This window comes from Staurois parvus, unplaced genomic scaffold (genome assembly GCF_062004578.1).
Source record: "Staurois parvus isolate SC_StPar_1 unplaced genomic scaffold, SC_StPar_1.0 ptg000071l, whole genome shotgun sequence".
NCBI lineage: Eukaryota > Metazoa > Chordata > Amphibia > Anura > Ranidae > Staurois > Staurois parvus.
In genome coordinates this window covers 2,749,122-2,767,697 of record NW_028317867.1, presented here as the reverse complement: position 1 = coordinate 2,767,697, position 18,576 = coordinate 2,749,122, and the positions used below count along the sequence as shown (strand labels likewise).

The 18,576-nt window shown below is 46.1% G+C and overlaps 1 protein-coding gene across 2 annotated transcripts in view; it reads right to left on the bottom strand.

The window, feature by feature from the left end:
- Positions 1 to 11,841, bottom strand: part of KIT (KIT proto-oncogene, receptor tyrosine kinase) — a 77,238-nt gene extending 65,397 nt beyond the window's left edge. The window contains exon 1 of one of the 2 annotated variants that reach the window (XM_089669259.1): positions 11,713 to 11,841. In XM_089669259.1, the coding sequence (XP_089525385.1) occupies positions 11,713 to 11,767 (55 nt within the window). In that variant the 5' untranslated portion in view covers positions 11,768 to 11,841. Of the gene's footprint in view, positions 1 to 11,390; positions 11,543 to 11,712 lie in introns of those variants that run through there. The other variant, XM_089669260.1, reaches the window with a different exon arrangement.
- Between the last annotated feature and the right edge of the window lie 6,735 nt (positions 11,842 to 18,576).

Genomic DNA, 18,576 nt, shown 5'->3' with positions numbered 1-18,576 from the left:
GGGATCTATTACTCTGTACAGTGCTATCAGTCTACAACTGTGAACAGTAAAGAAGAGCACAGGGATGACCACAAGAGTGTGTTGCTTTTCTGCCTTTGGCCAGCACCAGCCCGGGCTGGGTCCTTGAGCAACTGTACTGCCTAACTGCAATGGAGGACATGGCACAGCTATGTTGTCTGCCAGGGGTGCCTGAATCACAAAACTGTCATGATCTTTTTGCTGGTGCAAAGCTACAATATCATGTTTATCTGTTTGCTAGTTCAGTTTAGGTTAAAAAAAAAAAGAAGAAAAATGCTTTAAACATAAAACAGTTATAATTTTACTTTGCACAATGTCTTCAGTGGTGACATGTGTTGGCCATAATATAGGATGTAAATCTTAATACCTACCATGTATTCCAACTAACATAGTAGAAGGAGCCACCTCCAAACAGACCATGACCTTAACTATACCCAAATGGAAACTTATTTGGTGAGGAGATGTCTGACTCTAGAGAGGTGTCACATTGTAAATGACACTACTACTACGTGCTAGAGGACCAGTAAGAAACCATCAGCCCCATGTTTTCTAGTGGTAGAGGACCAGTAAAAAAAACATCAGTCCCATGTTTTCTTATACTACTTGGTGGTAGAGGACCAGTAAGAAACCATCAGCCTCATGTTTTCTAGTGGTAGAGGACCAGTAAGAAACCATCAGCCTCATGTTTTCTTATACTACTTGGTGGTAGAGGACCAGTAAGAAACCATCAGCCTCATGTTTTCTAGTGGTAGAGGACCAGTAAGAAACCATCAGCCTCATGTTTTCTTATACTACTTGGTGATAGAGGACCAGTAAGAAACCATCAGCCCCATGTTTTCTTTTACTACTTGGTGGTAGAAGACCAGTAAAAAATGATCAGCCTCATGTTTACTTTTACTACTTGGTGGTAGAGGACCAGTAAGAAACCATCAGCCCCATGTTTTCTTATACTACTTGGTGGTAGAGGAACAGTAAGAAACCATCAGCCCCATGTTTTCTTTTACTACTTGGTGGTAGAGGACCAGTAAAAAAACCATCAGCCCCATGTTTTCTTATACTACTTGGTGGTAGAGGACCAGTAAAAAATGATCAGCCTCATGTTTTCTTTTACTACTTTGTGGTAGAGGACCAATAAGAAACCATCAGCCCATGTTTTATTTTACTACTTGGTGGTAGAGGACCAATAAGAAACCATCAGCCCATGTTTTCTTTTACTATTTGGTGGTAGAGGACCATTAAGAAACCATCAGCCCCATGTTTTCTTTTACTACTTGGTGGTAGAGGACCAGCAAAAAACCATTAGCCCCATGTTGTCTCATATTACTTGGTGGACCAGAATCCAACAATGACGTACAGCTGTTCCCATAGGTGGTCACTATGTGCTGCTGAAAATAAAATGATTCCAGTACTTTACGTCAAGACAGCCTAGAAACTGAACTTTCCCTGTTACTACAGTAGAGTAGTATTTCCACACAAAGGATTGCCAATTTTACAGAAAACATACTTCAACAGCCTTTAACACTTAATTGGTAGTTCAAGGAGCTTTTCGAGTGGAATTCCAGGCATGGTATATTTTATAGCTTGGACCAATGTAACTATGTACATACCATATCTAGCCAACGGAATCTGGAAATCACCAAAGTAAGCATTGCTACTCTAGTGATCGACACTTGCTTCTGGGTTAGTGGCCGGACTGATGCGTTTTGAACATGAGTTCAGCATGTTTCCAATCACCTTGTCCAATCATAGAACGATTTGCATTCATTCACAGAACGTAAAATGTTCTCTAAGTGGCGCCTGTGCTGAGTGGCCAACCTCCTGTGTACACAATACATCAGTCCGGCCAATCAGCACAGGACCAGCATGCAAGTGAAAATCACTGCTCTACTTCAGTGATTTCCAGCTTTCAGGGACAGTATGGTATTCACATCCAAGCCAGACCAATGTAACTATGTAGAAATATACCATGCCTGGAATTCATCTTTTAGGGAAAAAAAAATGGAGAATTGTTGTAGAGAAGAAGCTAAAAAAATTACTGTACAAAGATTGGACATTTGTAAGAAAAAAAAAAAGACTAAACAGAGAAGGTAACCTGTGGCTTTCTAACTGTTACAAGCAGAAATAGCCCACGGCTATAATAAAAGTTGACAGAAATACACCTGTTTCATTATTAGAGATTAAGAAACATTTTTAAACTTCTAATAGCTTACAAAACAGGCCATAAGTGAGCTATGAAGATTTCCAACAAAGGCATTTATTGCCGTTAAGGCGCCAGAATTTAAAAGGCAGCTGGTCAATTGTCAGAAAAAAAAACAAAAAAAAACAAAAAAAAAACCACATTACTGAATGCAGTTGTGTATGTCTTAAAAAAAAATAAATAAAAAGGAGTATCTTGATATCTGTCATCCCCTATACAGCACTAGGAGCCAGTGGAGTTGATTTACAAAAGGCAAATGTACTGTGAAGTGCAGTTGCACTCTGCAAAGGTATTTGCTTCAGAGCTTAGTAAATGAGGTGAGACTTTATTTTGCAAAGAATACCCAATCATATGTTAGGAAAAAAAAATCATAACCTTTGATTGCACATTATTGGATGATGGAAGTCAGCAGAGCTTCCCCTCATTTACTAAGCTCTGGAGCAAATGCTCTTGCAGAGTGAAACTGCACTTGCAAAGTGAACAGTTTATTTGCCTTTAGTAAATCAACCCCAACACATCTCTGCTGCATGTGCTGAGAGGAGCAGAAAGCAGAGTACTGATGCTGGATGGTGCCAATGGGGCTACCCAAGGCTTGAATTTTGGCCGATTCGTGCTGAACTTCAAACTGTGTGTGTCCAGCTTTATGCAGGCCATAGACGGGTCATTTATCAGCTGAATTTTTGTCCGCACAAAAAAAAAAAACAAATTGGTGGATATTCACTCCGTTAGTGGGGCGAAACCTGTCGGCCGTTTTTTGTGGATCTTCACATTTATTTTTATCGGTCATGCTGGAAAATCCACGAAAATTGGCCGTTTTTCATGGACATTGGTGGCAGCATCGGCAACGACCGATTTTTCGTTTATCGGCCGAATTGCCCGTCTATGGCCTGCCTACTTGATTGCTCAGTGAAATCTCTCAACAAGCTGCAAATCATGGTAACCAATAAGCAACGTGTCCTTATACTGTATCTAGGCTCAACCTTGATTGGTGCATGGCCACAAGTGATAGCTGGTACATCAATTTTGCAGGTAGATCTTCCCATCTATGTGTAGACTCTGTCTTAACCATCACAACCAATTACACCACCGCAACATGCGTTTAATAAACCACATTATTAAACATCTGTATTTCAGCAATTGCTGACTTGTCATGTGGTTCCTGTTTACATTTACTACCGTCATTACGCACAGGAAGAAAAAAAAATCTGAAGTCTAAATAACAAGCCATCTTGGTATGTATTTAATCCATGTGTGCAACAAATACACATTACCTGAACGAGCACCAGGTATGTGGATTTGAGGTCTAGACTTTGAAAAATGTGCAGAGGTTGCTTGTAAATTCCTATCCATATTTGCTTTCCGAAGAGTATAACAAGCAAGCGGCAGCTCAGCAGCTATTATAGCTCTTTGAAGCCTCCATTAGCTGGCCATCTACACAGGATTTAACTTGTATTTTACATCTTTATTAACTTGGGCACCACAAAGGAAATGGTAGACACCTTCTAACATTGCGTAAACTCTTGTGGTGACAAGCTTTACAGAAGGCATTGTTACCAAAGTTACACATACAGGGGGTGGGAGGGCAGTTTAACTCTTTCATGACCTCCTAGATTGTAAGCTTCGAGGAGCAGGGCCCTCAAATCCCTCTTGTAGTGAACTGTATTGTTGCTGTATTGTCTCCTGTTATATTGTAAAGCGCTGAGCAAACTGTTGGCGCTATATAAAGCTGGATAATGATAATAATGACATTATTTTAGAATTTAGATAATGAGCCAAAAGTACAGAAAGAGGTGAGGGTCAATGAAGTGCATGTAAATGGAAAAATATACATGCAGTGCATCTCTGCAATACATGCACATCTCTCAACGTTTTATCCCTTTAAAGACCGTGAATGAACAGTGACAGTATCCTATCAGATACAGATGCATGGAAATATGTCGTTTTTTATTGTAGGCTGTAATTTTTAGGAATAACTCACTGAAATCTGTGCAAACAAGAGTCTATTAAACATTCCGGATATGATAAAACTTGAAACACAAAATCATAAATTATAATTTAATAAATAATCATAAAAAATAATAATATAATAATAATAAATGTAATTCAATAATATAATCAAACCAAAACACTGAAATTTGAAATACAGAGGCAAATTCGCACATCGCTGAGCAAAGTCGCAAAATCGTTTTCAGTGTCTGATGACGAATTTCCCCACAAATCAGTATCACTCAATTCTGCAAGTGGTTCTGATTTACTATCGCTGTTCTAAAACCGCTTTTGACATAAAGGGACGCTTTTTGGACACCATGGACTTTTCTAAGTTTCCATTCAGAAAGAACAGTCAAAATGCAGGCAGGGCACAGGACAAAGCAGTAGGGACAAAATATATGTGAAATGCATTGAAACAGCAATGACAGCAAAAATGACATTTTTTAAAAATGTCAAATTTCCCGCCGTACGTCCCGACGTCACAGGGACCGGAACACGGAAGCCAGATGCCGGCATCGCCCGGAGGAGATGGCCGGGGACGCTGCAGGGGACACATCGTGGGAGCGAAGGACAAGGTAAGTGCTGCAGGGACCCCCTGAGCAACGCCGCATGGTAAGCCCGAGTGTAGCTCAGGGTTACCGCTCTTGGTATTGAAATTTTACCCCGAGCTACACTCGGGAAAACCGCTAAGGTGGTTAAAAGGTATTTTTAACAGAGCAAAAGGCAGCAAATACAAGAGCTTAATTGTTGGTTTACACTTTAAGAAGAATTCATTTGTACTACAGATATCTTTAGAAAATGAGCAAAAGTATGCACATGGCCTGCTAGCGTTTAGGAAAAAGAAAATGCTTGGTGGAACTGTCATAGCACACAAGTGAATGCATAGAGCTGGGAAGATGTCTTGGTGCTGCTTTTAGCTCTGCTCTGAAAAAATCATCTATATCGGAACATTTATTCTCTCATGACTGGTGGCTGGTGATGTCACATAAGGCTCCATGCACACGGGGCATTTTAATAATGCTGGTAATGTTAGCTGTGTAAAGTCACGGTGAAAACGTGAGTTTTGCAGTGTTTTTAGCGTTTTTGCATTAGCGTTTAGCGGCGTTTTTTCACGTTTGTATTTTTTCATGTTTCTCTTTACCAAAAAATATTTTTTTTGGTCAAAAAAAAGTCCAAAAACGCCAGTTTGCCACAATTTACTGTGTTTTACCATGTTTTGCTGCTTTTTTCAGCGTTAGAGAGTTTTTACAGCTAAAAACTCCTCTAGAAACCCACTAGTCCTGGGTTTTTTTTTCCAGCCAAAAAATGCCCCTACCAAAAATCGTTGATTACAGCCTATGTGTGCATGAACACATAGGGTAACATGCTGGGGTGTTAACAGGCTGTAGAAAATCTGTGCAGCCGCACCACCCGCACAGAGGAATGCGGACCCGCGGGCAGGTGTCATTAGGGATTTTTTCCAGCCAAAAAACATTGATTACAGCCTATGTGTGCATGGACACATAGGATAACATGCTGGGGGGTTTACTGGCTGTAGAAAAAAACGTCAAAAGCCAAAGACAGCCGCTATAAAAACATCCAGTGTGCATGAAGACTAAGGCAAGGTTCACATCTGTGCAGGTGGTGCCATTGTGGATCTGCACGAAAATCCTTGCAGCCGCACCACCCGCACAGAGGAATAGTTCTAATGGCACGCTGCCCGCACTAGAAGACACAACCGTACAGGAAACCGAGGTTCCCATGCGGGCTGCGTTTTCAGAAGTAGTGCAGGGACTTCTTCTCTGCGTGTCACGGGGCACAGGAGTCCATTCCAATGAATGGGTTATCGTGCCTGCGCAAAACATGGCCCGCACGGCCGCAAACATCTGAACCAGGGTGAATGGTTGTAGTCTTTTGCAGTCACAATCAAAGTACAAACATCTTAAATCTACCAGTAGAAGATACACTAAAGCTGGCCATACATTATACCATTTTCATATTCAATTTCCTTTAGATTTACCTTCAAATATGTAGTGCTACATGTCTTTGCTAAAAAAAAATCTCAATACGTGTAAATTAATTGGTTTACGTAAACGTTATAGCGTTTACAAATCGCCATTTGTAAACTTTATAACTCAGTTCCCCCCAGTGTCAAAATGCCTGCCGCAGTCCCGCTATAAGTCGCCGATCGCCGCCATTACTAGTAGAAAAAATTAATTCCAGTATGTATACTGCCATAGAGATACTGGAATTATTTTTTTTTACTAGAAATGGCGGCGATCAGCAACTTATATCGAAACTGCAGGGGGCATTCTGACACTGGGGGGAACTGACTTGGTGTCACTGACATCCCCAGTGACACCAATACAGTGATCAGTGGTAATAAACAGCACGAACCCTGTACAAATGGCCCTGGGGATGGAAGGGGCTAACATGTAGGGCGATCAAAGGGTTAACTGTGTGCTGTTTCACAGTAAGCTGTGTGTGTGCTTTCAACTGTAAGCACACTGCTTTGTATGGCTCTGCAATGCAGAGCCATACAAAGCAGTGTGCTGGAGCCGACAGGGGAGAGAACTGTATTGTTTACATACAGTTCTCTTCCTCCGTCGGTAATGCTCCTCGATCACCAGGTGCCGGCGAGTAATCACCGGTTGGGACCCGGTGATTGACAGCTGATGCCACGAATAGCGAGCCGTGTGCGTGCCTCCTACCCAGAAATGCCAAATCACATATACGTATGTGATTTTGCGTACCCTGCCACCCGGGAAAGAGGTTAAAAGCAAATCTAAAAGAAAATTGTATAATGTATGGCCAGATTTATTAGCTTTCCTGAAATACAGATATGCTGGTTGAGCAGGCAAAATGTGGGCATATTCAAGACAGCACAGTTTACAGAGTTCTTAAGCTTCGCATGTGTAAGTTATAAAAAGGGAGTGGTGCTGGTGCCTCACAATAGTGATCTGGATAGTTTTCATAGTCTGTGTGATTGATGTCATTGCTGAGACCTGTCTGTCTGCCACCATAGATAAGATACTGTTACCCTCTCATTGTATAAGCTGCTTATACCTTCAGTCAATAAATGAAAATAAAACATACTTCCACATTATTTTTTACTCCACTGAATGCACATGAATACAATATTAATTTTACGAATAGACATTGTGATTTAGTTTTTATCACATAGGATCCACCAGCCACATACACCTGTTTACTTATTGCAGCGTGCGCACAGTCCCTGCAGAGTCTGAATAGCTCGCTCACTCTGTTATACCTCTTCAGCATGCCAAATAACTGCACATTCAGTACCTTGACATGAGCACCAGTCTTGGGCTTACCCATCTGTTATATGTGGTTCGGTTGGTTGAAATGCATTGGACTAATTATGAAGTGAACTGACAAACAACAGTCACTGTTGTCAATTCTAATTCTTTGTGGATAATTTTCCTATTCAAACCACTATAACCTTTGTTAGCATACTAAATGCTCTCAACTGCAGCAAATTTAGCTGAAGGCTACTGTGCATCAGCCATTATCAACCAGGGTTCCTCCAGAGATTGCGAGGGGTTCCTTGGTGGTGCTTGCATAGCTCTGTGACCAATGCTACTTGGCAGAGCCAGAATCACAATAAAAATGATCTTTCTAGCTGTCTGTATGGGTGGCATTCGGACCACCACTAAAGGAAGCGCCTTGTTTCCATTAACCACCAATCAATTGGTTTATGCAGGGGTCCCCAAGACCTAAAAATTACTTTAAAGATTCCTCTGTGGTAAAAAGTTTAAGACTCCATGCACTCTGGCTTAAAAAATATTGCTTCTAGAGGAGTTTAGTCTTTTGCCTGCAGAAGCAACTAATGTTATCCTATGCGTCTATGCACATTAGGTAGTCTAGAGGCATTTTTTTAAGCTCAGAGTTTAGAGGCAGAAAAAAAAACCTGTTTTGTGTTTTTGAGAGTGTTTTTCTACCAGGAAAAAAGCTAAATGCTGCTAAATGCTCATACAAAAAAAACGCTCAAAATTTAAATTTTTTTTTGTGAAGAGCACTGGCTTTTTTTCAAGCTCGTGTGCATGGAGCTTAAAAAAGGCTGGGGTACATCAACTTCCATAGGAAATGTTATCGCCTCTGGATGTGACAGCAGAATAAAACAACAGTCATGTATTAGAAAATTGTCCAGAGTTTGTGCCTTGGATGGGGGGATTCCACTGCCACGCTATTTGGTGGACTTCTCCCTACTTATCACAGTTAGTGGGACACCTGCCAGTGTGTGGCAGCCCTAATATAAAGCATTGCAGCACTTTCTGACTTCACTAAAGCACTTCTTCCAAGTGTTCACACCCTCTGCTAGTATCTGTTCTAGAAGGTCAACTCTTGGGGACAGTAGGGGGCAATCTGTGTTGTCTCAGGCTCTCTTATCTCTAGTCTTGTAACCTAACAACAACTTAAGGCACTCATTTTCTAGTGTCCTCTACAAAGACATGTCTAAGGTTTCAGTAAAGTTTTCATTCAGTGCCACGGCAACCTTTCAAAGGTACAAAACAGACACAGCAAGAAAAAAAAAAAAAAGATATAGCTTGTCCATCTGACCTGTTAGCCAACTACTACAGGCATTCTGTCAGATGAAAGCCAAAAACACACACATGCTAACAATTGTTACAAACATCAAACATAAAACATATTCATGCATCATGACCATCCTATAAATATTCACTGATCTTCACAAATAAAAAATAGTGCTTAGCTGAACTTTTCACTGCAAACTCTAGTCAAGCCATTCTCAGCCAGAGTTCTGTAGAAAACTAGAGTTCCTCCAGAGGCTGCTAGGGATTCTTTCAGCAGTGAATGATTGACTTCCAGTCTGATGGTGCCTGCATACTTCCAGGGCCATCTCCACTTGGCAGAGCTTGCAGAATGATGCCAACGTTCACTATCTGAAAGGGCATTCTGCCCCACGCTGTAAGGGGAACATTTTTCCCACTGACCACCAATGTAAGCTGCATTTCTCCCACTGATCTCCAATTACTTGGATTTAGAAGGGGCTCCCCAAGACCTGAAAATTTTAAGGATTCCTCTGGGGTAAAAAGGGTTAAGAAAGGCTGCTCTAGTCCAATGTTTCTCAACTGTATTGTGACAATCAAGAAGAACTTTCCCTTTTATTAAAGCCAATGTTTAGCTAGTGCCCCTTAATAGGCATCACGTAAGATGGAAACATGTTACTTTGGCTTAATAGTTTTTATTGAACAAAAAAAAAAAAAAAGGAAAACACATCTTGCCAAAACACAACACTTAACCCTAATCTTAAGTAACCCCAAATGTAAGTTACCATATACATTCTCTCTGTGCAAAAAAAATGATTTCTCAGCAATTCATTAGCTTTTAATATACCTAAAACATTGATCTATGTGCAACGATTGATTATTTGTTAATACTACACACTCTTATAAATGCATTTCTATCGATCAATCAGCTCGGGTACATTCAGCCTGCCCATACATGGTTCAAATCTCGGCTGGTTCCTGCTAAACCTGCCAACATTCAAACAGTCTATGGGTGGTTTAATTAGCAAACGTGATCCCACCAATAATACCCACTCTTTATATCAATGTATTTCTAAGAAGCAGAAGTGATCCCACCACTAGTATCCCCTTTTCGTATCTATTAATTTCTAAGAAGAAATGATCCTACCACTAGTACCCCCTCTTCTTACCAATTCATCTTAATTAATACCCCCTCTTCTCAGCAATTAATTTCTAAAAAGCATAGGTGATCCCACCACTAGTAGCCCCTCTCCTTGTGAATTAATTTCTAAGCAAGGGAAGCGATCCCACCACTAGTACCCCCTCTTCTTACCAATTGATTTCTAAGAAGCAGAGGTGATCCCACCACTAGTACCCCCTCTCCTCATGAATTCATTTCTAAGAAGCAGGGGTGATCCCACCACTAGTACCCGCTCTCCTCATGAATTCATTTCTAAGAAGCAGGGGTGATCCCACCACTAGTACCCACTCTCCGCATGAATTCATTTCTAAGAAATAGAAGTGATCCCACCACTAGTACCCCCTCTCCTCATGAATTCATTTCTAAGAAGCAGGGGTGTTCCCACCATTAGTACCCCCTCTCCTCGTGAATTCATTTCTAAGAAATAGAAGTGATCCCACCACTAGTACCCCCTCTTCTTATCAATTCCTTTTAAGAAGCAGAGGTGATCCCATAACTAGTACCCCTTCTTCTTACCAATTCATCTCTAAAATCAGAAATGATCCCACCACTAGTACCCTCTCTTCTTATCAATATTTTTCTAAGGAGGAGTGATCCCACCACTAGTACCCCTTGGCTGAGGAACAAGGCTCTAGTCATTTCAGTGTTGGTCTTGTTCAGTTCTCTGCAGCCACCGATGCTGAGACAGTGAGCTCAGAGCTTTCTCTGGCACAGAACATGAAGTCGTTATGACATGCAAATGACAAAGCCCCAGGTATGAGCCCCTGGCAGCACACTGGCACAGACAAGCTGCCTGCCCTGGCATCGGTTAGCCACGTGTACAATCCGCTCTCTGATTGGTCACCTGCCAGTACAATGTATCCAACTCTGACAATAAAGCGCGATCCCTGTATACTGTATCCAAGACTGACCCTAAAGCATGAACCCTGTACAATGGCACTGCTACTACTTCTTGTATCACATCCATCCGCGTGCACTACAAGACCTCTCTGGGGAACTACAAGTCCCAGCCCCTCCTGAGCTGTAAAGACACGCTGTGACTTGTAGTGCCACAAGTAGCTGGAGTGCCCGATGTGAAACAACCGCTCCCCCAGCGCCTGCATCACGTTCATAATTCCAGAGAGGTGTACACACACAGCGTCAGCCCAGATAATGCCATCATTGCCAGGTCACAGCCCCACACACAGCTACAGCCATCACTCGGGGAGAAGAACATTTCCCTGAACTGTTATCAAACACACGTGTGCCAAGTCCATTGACAACAGAACAAGACGTGGCAGGACGTCCAGCACACCGACCCATGGACACCGACCCATCGACACCGGCCCATGGACACCTGCCATGCAGGACATCCTAACACACATACTGCTACTGCCCAGCAGCCGGGAAAACTTCTACGCAGGCAGGGAAGCAAACATCGGATCCCAAAGTATCTCTCCGAATATACAGCGAGGATGCTCAGTAATAGAAGGGAGAAAGAAAGATCCGAGCTGACCTGCAAGAAGCAGCAAGCAGAGGAAATCCCAGCCCATGGTAGAAGCAACAGGAGGGTGGGTGGCTGCAAGCACCCTGGATGGTCCCGACACAATTCTCCGCTACCCAGTCCGCACACTTCACTTCTTACTGCTGACCTCCGGAGTAGGAGCAGGCAAGGTATAGAGCAGTCACTGTCCCGGACACGCCCCTGACTCCGCCCCCTCGACACTGAGCGCTGCATGGTGCTGCTACACAGTGCGGGGAGAGCTCAGAATCTGATCGCAGCTCTGCAGGGTCAGTCCGACTCCACACACAGAGTACACCACACATACAGTCCTCACCTGCAGGCTTCACATCTCCCAAGCAGGCTTCACATCTCCCAAGCAGGCTGCACATCTCAACCAGCAGGCTGCAGATCTCCCCAGCAGGCTTCACATCTCCCAAGCAGGCTGCAGATCTCCCCAGCAGGCTTCACATCTCCCAAGCAGGCTTCACATCTCCCAAGCAGGCTGCACATCTCAACCAGCAGGCTGCAGATCTCCCCAGCAGGCTTCACATCTCCCAAGCAGGCTTCACATCTCCCAAGCAGGCTGCAGATCTCCCCAGCAGGCTTCACATCTCCCAAGCAGGCTGCAGATCTCCCCAGCAGGCTTCACATCTCCCAAGCAGGCTGCAGATCTCCCCAGCAGGCTTCACATCTCCCAAGCAGGCTGCAGATCTCCCCAGCAGGCTTCACATCTCCCCAGCAGGCTGCAGATCTCCCCAGCAGGCTTCACATCTCCCCAACAAGCTTTAATCTCCCAAGCAGGCTGCAGATCTCCCCAGCAGGCTGCAGATCTCCCCAGCAGACTTCACATCTCCCCAGCAGGCTGCAGATCTCCCCAGCAGGCTTCACATCTCCCAAGCAGGCTTCAGATCTCCCCAGCAGACTTCACATCTCCCAAGCAGTCTGCAGATCTCCCCAGCAGGCTTCACATCTCCCCAGCAGGCTTCACATCTCCCCAGCAGGCTTCACATCTCCCCAGCAGACTTCACATCTCCCCAGCAGACTTCACATCTCCCAAGCAGGCTTCACATCTCCCAAGCAGGCTTCACATCTCCCCAGCAGGCTTCACATCTCCCCAGTAGGCTGAAGATCTCCCCAGCAGGCTTCACCTATCTCTTGCAGGCTTCAGATCCCCCCATTATAGTTTTTTGGGTGCTCCTGACTGCTTTAGGGAACCCCCCTCTTCTTCTGAGTCCCCAGTCTTCTGGTATGGGAAAGAGGGAGAGCATTTAGCACTGAATACTGCAAAAGGCACACAATGCCACCCCTCCTGGTTATGTGGACCATGACTTAGGGCTTATTCACATCAGCCTAGATGGGCTGTGTTGGACAGCAGAGTTCCAACACATAGACAAGGCAGTTTGCATATGTCCTACTATTTCCGTTAACAATAAGGCTCCATTCCCAATTTGCAATTTGGAAAATTGCGCTGAAATATGCACAGTGTGCGTTTGGGTTCCATAATACTTGAATGGCACCCCAAACGTGGTGCGGTTCTGCCACAATTGTTGCACAGCAGGATCGCGTGGCACACCGTGCCTTTAAAAATCACATGAAAAAAGGGCTTCTTTTCGGACAACAAATGCATGTAAGGCAGCCCATTCCAGCGAATGGTCTGCCCCTATGCAACATGCGGAATTATTATTATTATTATTATTATTATTCAGTATTTATAAAGCGCCAATAGTTCGCTCAGCGCTGTACATTACAAAGGGGGACAGAACATGTGACAGAACAATACCAATACAATGCAAAACATGAGGGGATCGAGGGCCCTGCTCTTTCAAGCTTACAATCTAGGAGGGAGGGGATGGTGGCACAGGAGGAGATAGCTGTGGGGGATGGAGTGGTAGGAAGAGTGGAGGAGGTCGGCAAGTTAGCAGGGGGCGGGGTAGGCTTCCCTGAAGAGATGGGTTTTCAGGGTGCGCCTAAAGGAGAGGAGAGTAGGTGATAATCTGATGGGTTGGGGCAGGGAGTTCCAGAGGATGGGTGACACCCTGGAGAAGTCCTGGAGGCGGGCATGGGAGGAGGAGACCAGGGAACTAGAGAGAAGGAGGTCTTGTGAGGAGCGGAGTGTGCGTGATGGGCGGTACTTGGATATTAGGTCAGTGATGTAGTTCGGGGCAGTATGGTGGACAGCTTTGTACGTCAGTGTTAGGATTTTGAATTTGATCCGTTGCGCAATCGGAAGCCAGTGGAGGGATTGGCAGAGGGGGGTGGCGGAAACGGAGCGGTTGGAAAGGTGAATGAGTCTGGCAGCCGTATTCAGGATGGACTGAAGCGGGGATAGCCAGCGGCGAGGCAGGCCAGTGAGGAGGGAGTTGCAGTAGTCGAGTCGCGATATGATGAGGGAGTGGATGAGCTGTTTAGTGGTTTCTGGAGTTAGGAACGTGCGGATTTTGGCGATGTTGCGGAGGTGGAGTCTGCATGAGTTTGTTAAAGAGTGGACTTGGGGCTGGAAGGATAGGTTGGAGTCCAAAATGACACCAAGTACTCTGGCCTGCGGGGCGGGTTTGATGGTGGCGTTGTTGGACATGATGGAGAAGTCAATGGGGGGTGGTGTCCGGGCTGGAGGGAAGACAAGAAACTCGGTTTTGGAGAGGTTCAGTTTAAGGAAGTGGAGCGACATCCAGTCTGATATGTCGCTCAACAGGTGTGTGATTCGGGCGGAGACCGAGGGGGTGAGGTGGGGGGTTGAGAGATAGATTTGTGTGTCGTCGGCATAGAGGTGGTAGTTGAAGCCGTGAGAGTGTATGAGTTGGCCAAGGGAGGAGGTGTAGATGGAGAAGAGAAGGGGCCCGAGGACAGAGCCTTGGGGGACCCCAACAGAGAGGGGGAGTGAGAGGGAGGTGGTGGCATTATAGGTAACGCTGAAAGAGCGTTGTGACAGGTAGGATGAGAGCCAGGAGAGAGCAGAATCTCTGAGGCCGAGGGAGTGTAGTTTTTTGAGGAGGAGGGGGTGGTCGACTGTGTCAAAGGCCGCAGAGAGGTCAAGGAGTAGGAGCACTGAATAGTGGCCATTAGCTTTGGCGGTTAGCAGGTCGTTGGAGAGTTTGAGTAAGGCAGTTTCGGTGGAGTGTAGGGGACGGAAGCCGGACTGTAGGGGATCGAGGAGGTTGTTGTCGTTGAGGTGAGAGCATAGGCGGGCGTAGACTAGGCGCTCGAGGAGTTTAGATGTAAATGGGAGCAGGGAGATGGGTCTGAGGTTGTTCGGGTCATTGGGGTCCAGGGAGGGCTTTTTAAGTATGGGGGTGATGTGTGCATGTTTCAGAGGGGAAGGGAAAGTGCCGGAGGAGAGGGAGAGATTGAAGATGTGGGTGAGGGAGCGTAGGATGGAGGGGGAGGGAGGTTGTAGGAGTTGTGTGGGGATAGGGTCAAGGGGGCAGGTGGTGAGGCGGGCATCAGAGAGGATCTTGGAGACTTCTTCGATGGTAGTAAGGTCAAAGGTGCGGAGTGTTGGGGGAGCTTCAGTATGAGGAATGTAGGGTGGGGTGGGAGAGGAGGTCAGAGCAGTGGTGGGGCCGTGGGAGAGGGGTGTAGAGGGGGTAGCTGAGTGAGGGGGAAGGGGGTTGGAGGGAGTTTGAGCAGCGACGAAGTCCCTGTGGGTTATGTCGAGGGGGAGGGGGGATGAGGGGGTAGCTGTGTGAGAGGGGACGGGTTGAGAAGGCGTGTGAGTTGCGGCAATGTCCTTGCGAATTGTGTCAATCTTGTTTTTGAAGTGATTGGCAATCTCAAGGGCAGTGAGTGAGGTGCTGGGTGGAGGTGGGGGTGGCGAGAGTAGAGAGTTGAAGGTGGAGAAGAGTCGGCGAGGATTGGAGGAGAGGGCCTTGATGAGGGTCAGGAAGTAGGCTTGTTTGGCAGTATGGAGGAAGGAGGTGTAGGTGTGGAAGGCAGATTTGTATCGGGTGAAGGCTTGTTGGGATTTGGTTTTGCGCCATAGTCGCTCCAGGGCACGACTGTGTCGTTTGAGGGTTTTGGTGTGATCAGTCTGCCAGGGCTGGAGCGGTCGGGGTCTGATGTTGCGTGTGGTTAAAGGCGCTAGTGAGTCAAGGGCTGTTGACAGCGCATTGTTGTAGGCGGTCATAGCCAAGTCGGGGCAGGACAGGGGGAGGATGCTGTCATGGAGTTGATCAACTGCGGAGTGGAGGGAGGCAGGGTTAAGGTTGCGGAGGTTACGGCTGGTAGTAGTGTGACATTTGGAGGGGTAGGTGTTGGAGGATGAGGAGATAGAGAAGGTGATCAGGTTGTGGTCAGAGAGAGGGAAGGGGGTGTTAGTGAGGTTGTGGGGAGCGCAGCGGTTGGAGAAGACAAGATCAAGGATATTACCGTCGGAGTGGGTGGTGGATTGTATGCACTGTGCAAGTGCAAAGGAGGAGGTTAAGTGGAGGAGACGGGCTGTGTCCGGGTTGTCGAGGTTGACAGGGATGTTGAAATCCCCAAGGATGATAGTGGGTAGCTCAGAGGAGAGGAAGAAGGGTAGCCAGGAGGAGAAGTCTTCCAGGAAGCGGGGTATGGATCCAGGAGGCTGGTATATCACAGCAATCTTCAGGGGGGTTGGGGAGAATAGTCGGACGCAGTGGGCCTCGAAGGAGGAGAAGGATAGGGAGGGGGGGTTTGGGAGGACTCGGAAGGTGCTCAGCGGTGATAGGAGCAGGCCAACCCCACCACCTTTACGACCGTTGGGCCTGGGTGAGTGGGTCCAGGTGAGACCGCCGTAGGAGAGTGCAGCAGGGGAGGTAGAGTCAGTGGGCTGGATCCAGGTTTCCGTAATCGCCAGGAGGTTGAGGGAGCGGCAAACAAAGAGGTCGTGGATGGCGGTAAGCTTGTTGCACACCGATCGGGCGTTCAGGAGTGCACATGAAAACGGGGGGGAGATTTTAGGGAGCAGGGGGACAGATACTAAGTTGCGGGGGTTGTGGCAGGACGTGGAGGCGGGAGGGTTTTGTGCGGGTGAGGGAGGTGGTGGAGGGCCAGGATTCGGGGAGATGTCCCCCGCGGTTATGAGGAGGAGAAGGGTGAGAAAGGTGGCATGGGAGCGGGATGTGCAGGAGCGTGAGAAACTACTAGTGGAGGTGTTGGGGTCAGTGGGAGAGTGGAGTAATAGGAGGAGGTGGTGGGTGCCATAAATGGGTGAGGGAAGCAGTGAGGGCACAATATACAAATGTTTGGGAGGAGCAGAGGGATATAGTGAATGGATTTTGGGAACAGAGGAGAGGAAAATGAGAAGGAGGAGTGGAAGAGGCATTTTGGGGAGGTGATGAAAGCAATAGTAGGGAGATGATAGCAATGAGGGGGAGATGTACAAGTTTTGGGGTGGAGCAGAGGGGTAAAGAAATGAGATTTGTGAACAGAGGATAGTAATATGAAGAGCAGAAGAGGGGTGTATTATATAAAGGTACACGGAGTGGGACTCAGGTGTGTAAGAGATGTTTCCCAGGGTGTTTCCTTGCAGTCTGTCCAGCGTGCAGTAGAGTTTCTTGCTGTTGTTGTGTCTTCCTGCTGCTTAAGTTCTCCTGCTTTAGTTCAAGTGCTGTGTTTAACTGCTCTGCACTCATTCAAAGCCGCACTCCATCATAAGCAGCACCCCCATCAGAGACTGTGCCCCCCATCAGAGATCTCCCCCATGAGCTGAACTAAATTTATAGGGAGATGCTCAAATGAGCATTCAACTCCGCCCCAATTAGAAGCTGATAAGGCTCACATGAATAAGGGGGGATGATTCTTAGGAACCAGGCCACAGTCATAAACCTGAGTGCGCCTAGAGGTGAGGACAAGTCAACAGATACACAGATATAATTACAACATTTGGTGAGAATTTAGCAGGAGTCAATGCGTTTGTCTGGTTAAGAGTGGAGGTAGCAGATAAATGCAGTTACCCAAAGAAGAACAGCAGGAATCATGCATTGATGTGCACTGAAAAAAAGTAGAATGAGAGAATGCCACCAGCACACCATGGATCTCTGAAGTGGGTCCAAAGCTTTATACAGCAATTACATCATTAGAGTAGAAGCAACATTTAGAAGCCTCAACAAACCCCTTCATCAGGTTTGAGGGCTTATTAAGGGGTCCTGTGAGGATCTGAATCATTGCTTGTACTGTAATGATGTGATCACTGAATAAAGCTTTGGACCCACTTCAGAAATCTATGGTGTACTGGTGACATTCTCTCATTCTGATTCTCTTCAATTCCAGCCAGTGGTCGCTATAGCATCCACTTAGATATACCACCATATTGGAACAAGTGCATTGGGAATAGTGTGTTGGAATCTCTGAAAAAAAGTAGTACGGGTCACATTTATATGCAGCTCAGCTGGTTGAGACACTTTGCACTGCAATGCACTTACGTGCATAGAGCTGAATGAAAAGTCATTTTGTGATAATCCACAAAGTATAAAAAACAAACAGTGCGATGCTTTGTGACAATGCACTGCATGGCCCCTATACAGTGTATGCCAGGGGCATATGTTGTACAGAACATAACCTACCACTGATGTGAAGGGGAACTCCTTACGCACAACAATCACTTAGCCCTGGTTCACACTGATGCAAATTGTCACGGCAGTACAAATGCATTACAAATTGCATCCAATGATCGCCAATGGAACCATTGTAATTAGTGTGACTCCAACTTCATCGCAGTTGCACCAATTTGAAAAGTAGCTCCTGCACTACTTTTGCCATTTTCAGGTGCGACTTGCATAGACATCTGTGCATGAAGTCGCACAAATATCTATCAAGACGCACCTGAAGTCGCACAATTTCAAAGTCAGATGGCAGTGCAACTTCAGGTGCATCTTGATAGGCATCTGTGAGAATTCTATGTAAGTCACACTTGAAAACGGCAAACGTATTGCAGGCAGGGGCGTATATACCACAAGGCAAACAAGGCATTTGCCTAGGGCAGCATTTTTCAGGGGGGCAGCACCTCCCCCCTCGAAGAAGGGACACGTGTGCCATGAGAACCAGGTGGGATCCGAGAGAGGCTGCAGGCTGCTTGGTGGTGTATGCAGAGCCTGGCTCTCATTCCTCAGGATGTCTGGAGGTGTGCAGATGTGTGCCTTTCTATCTTTCGCTGGGGGTGGGGGGGTGTGTGGAAGGCTGTCCCGGGTGGGGAGCAGGGGTGGTGTTGGTCAGTGTCAGGCTCTCTCTGCGGGAGGGG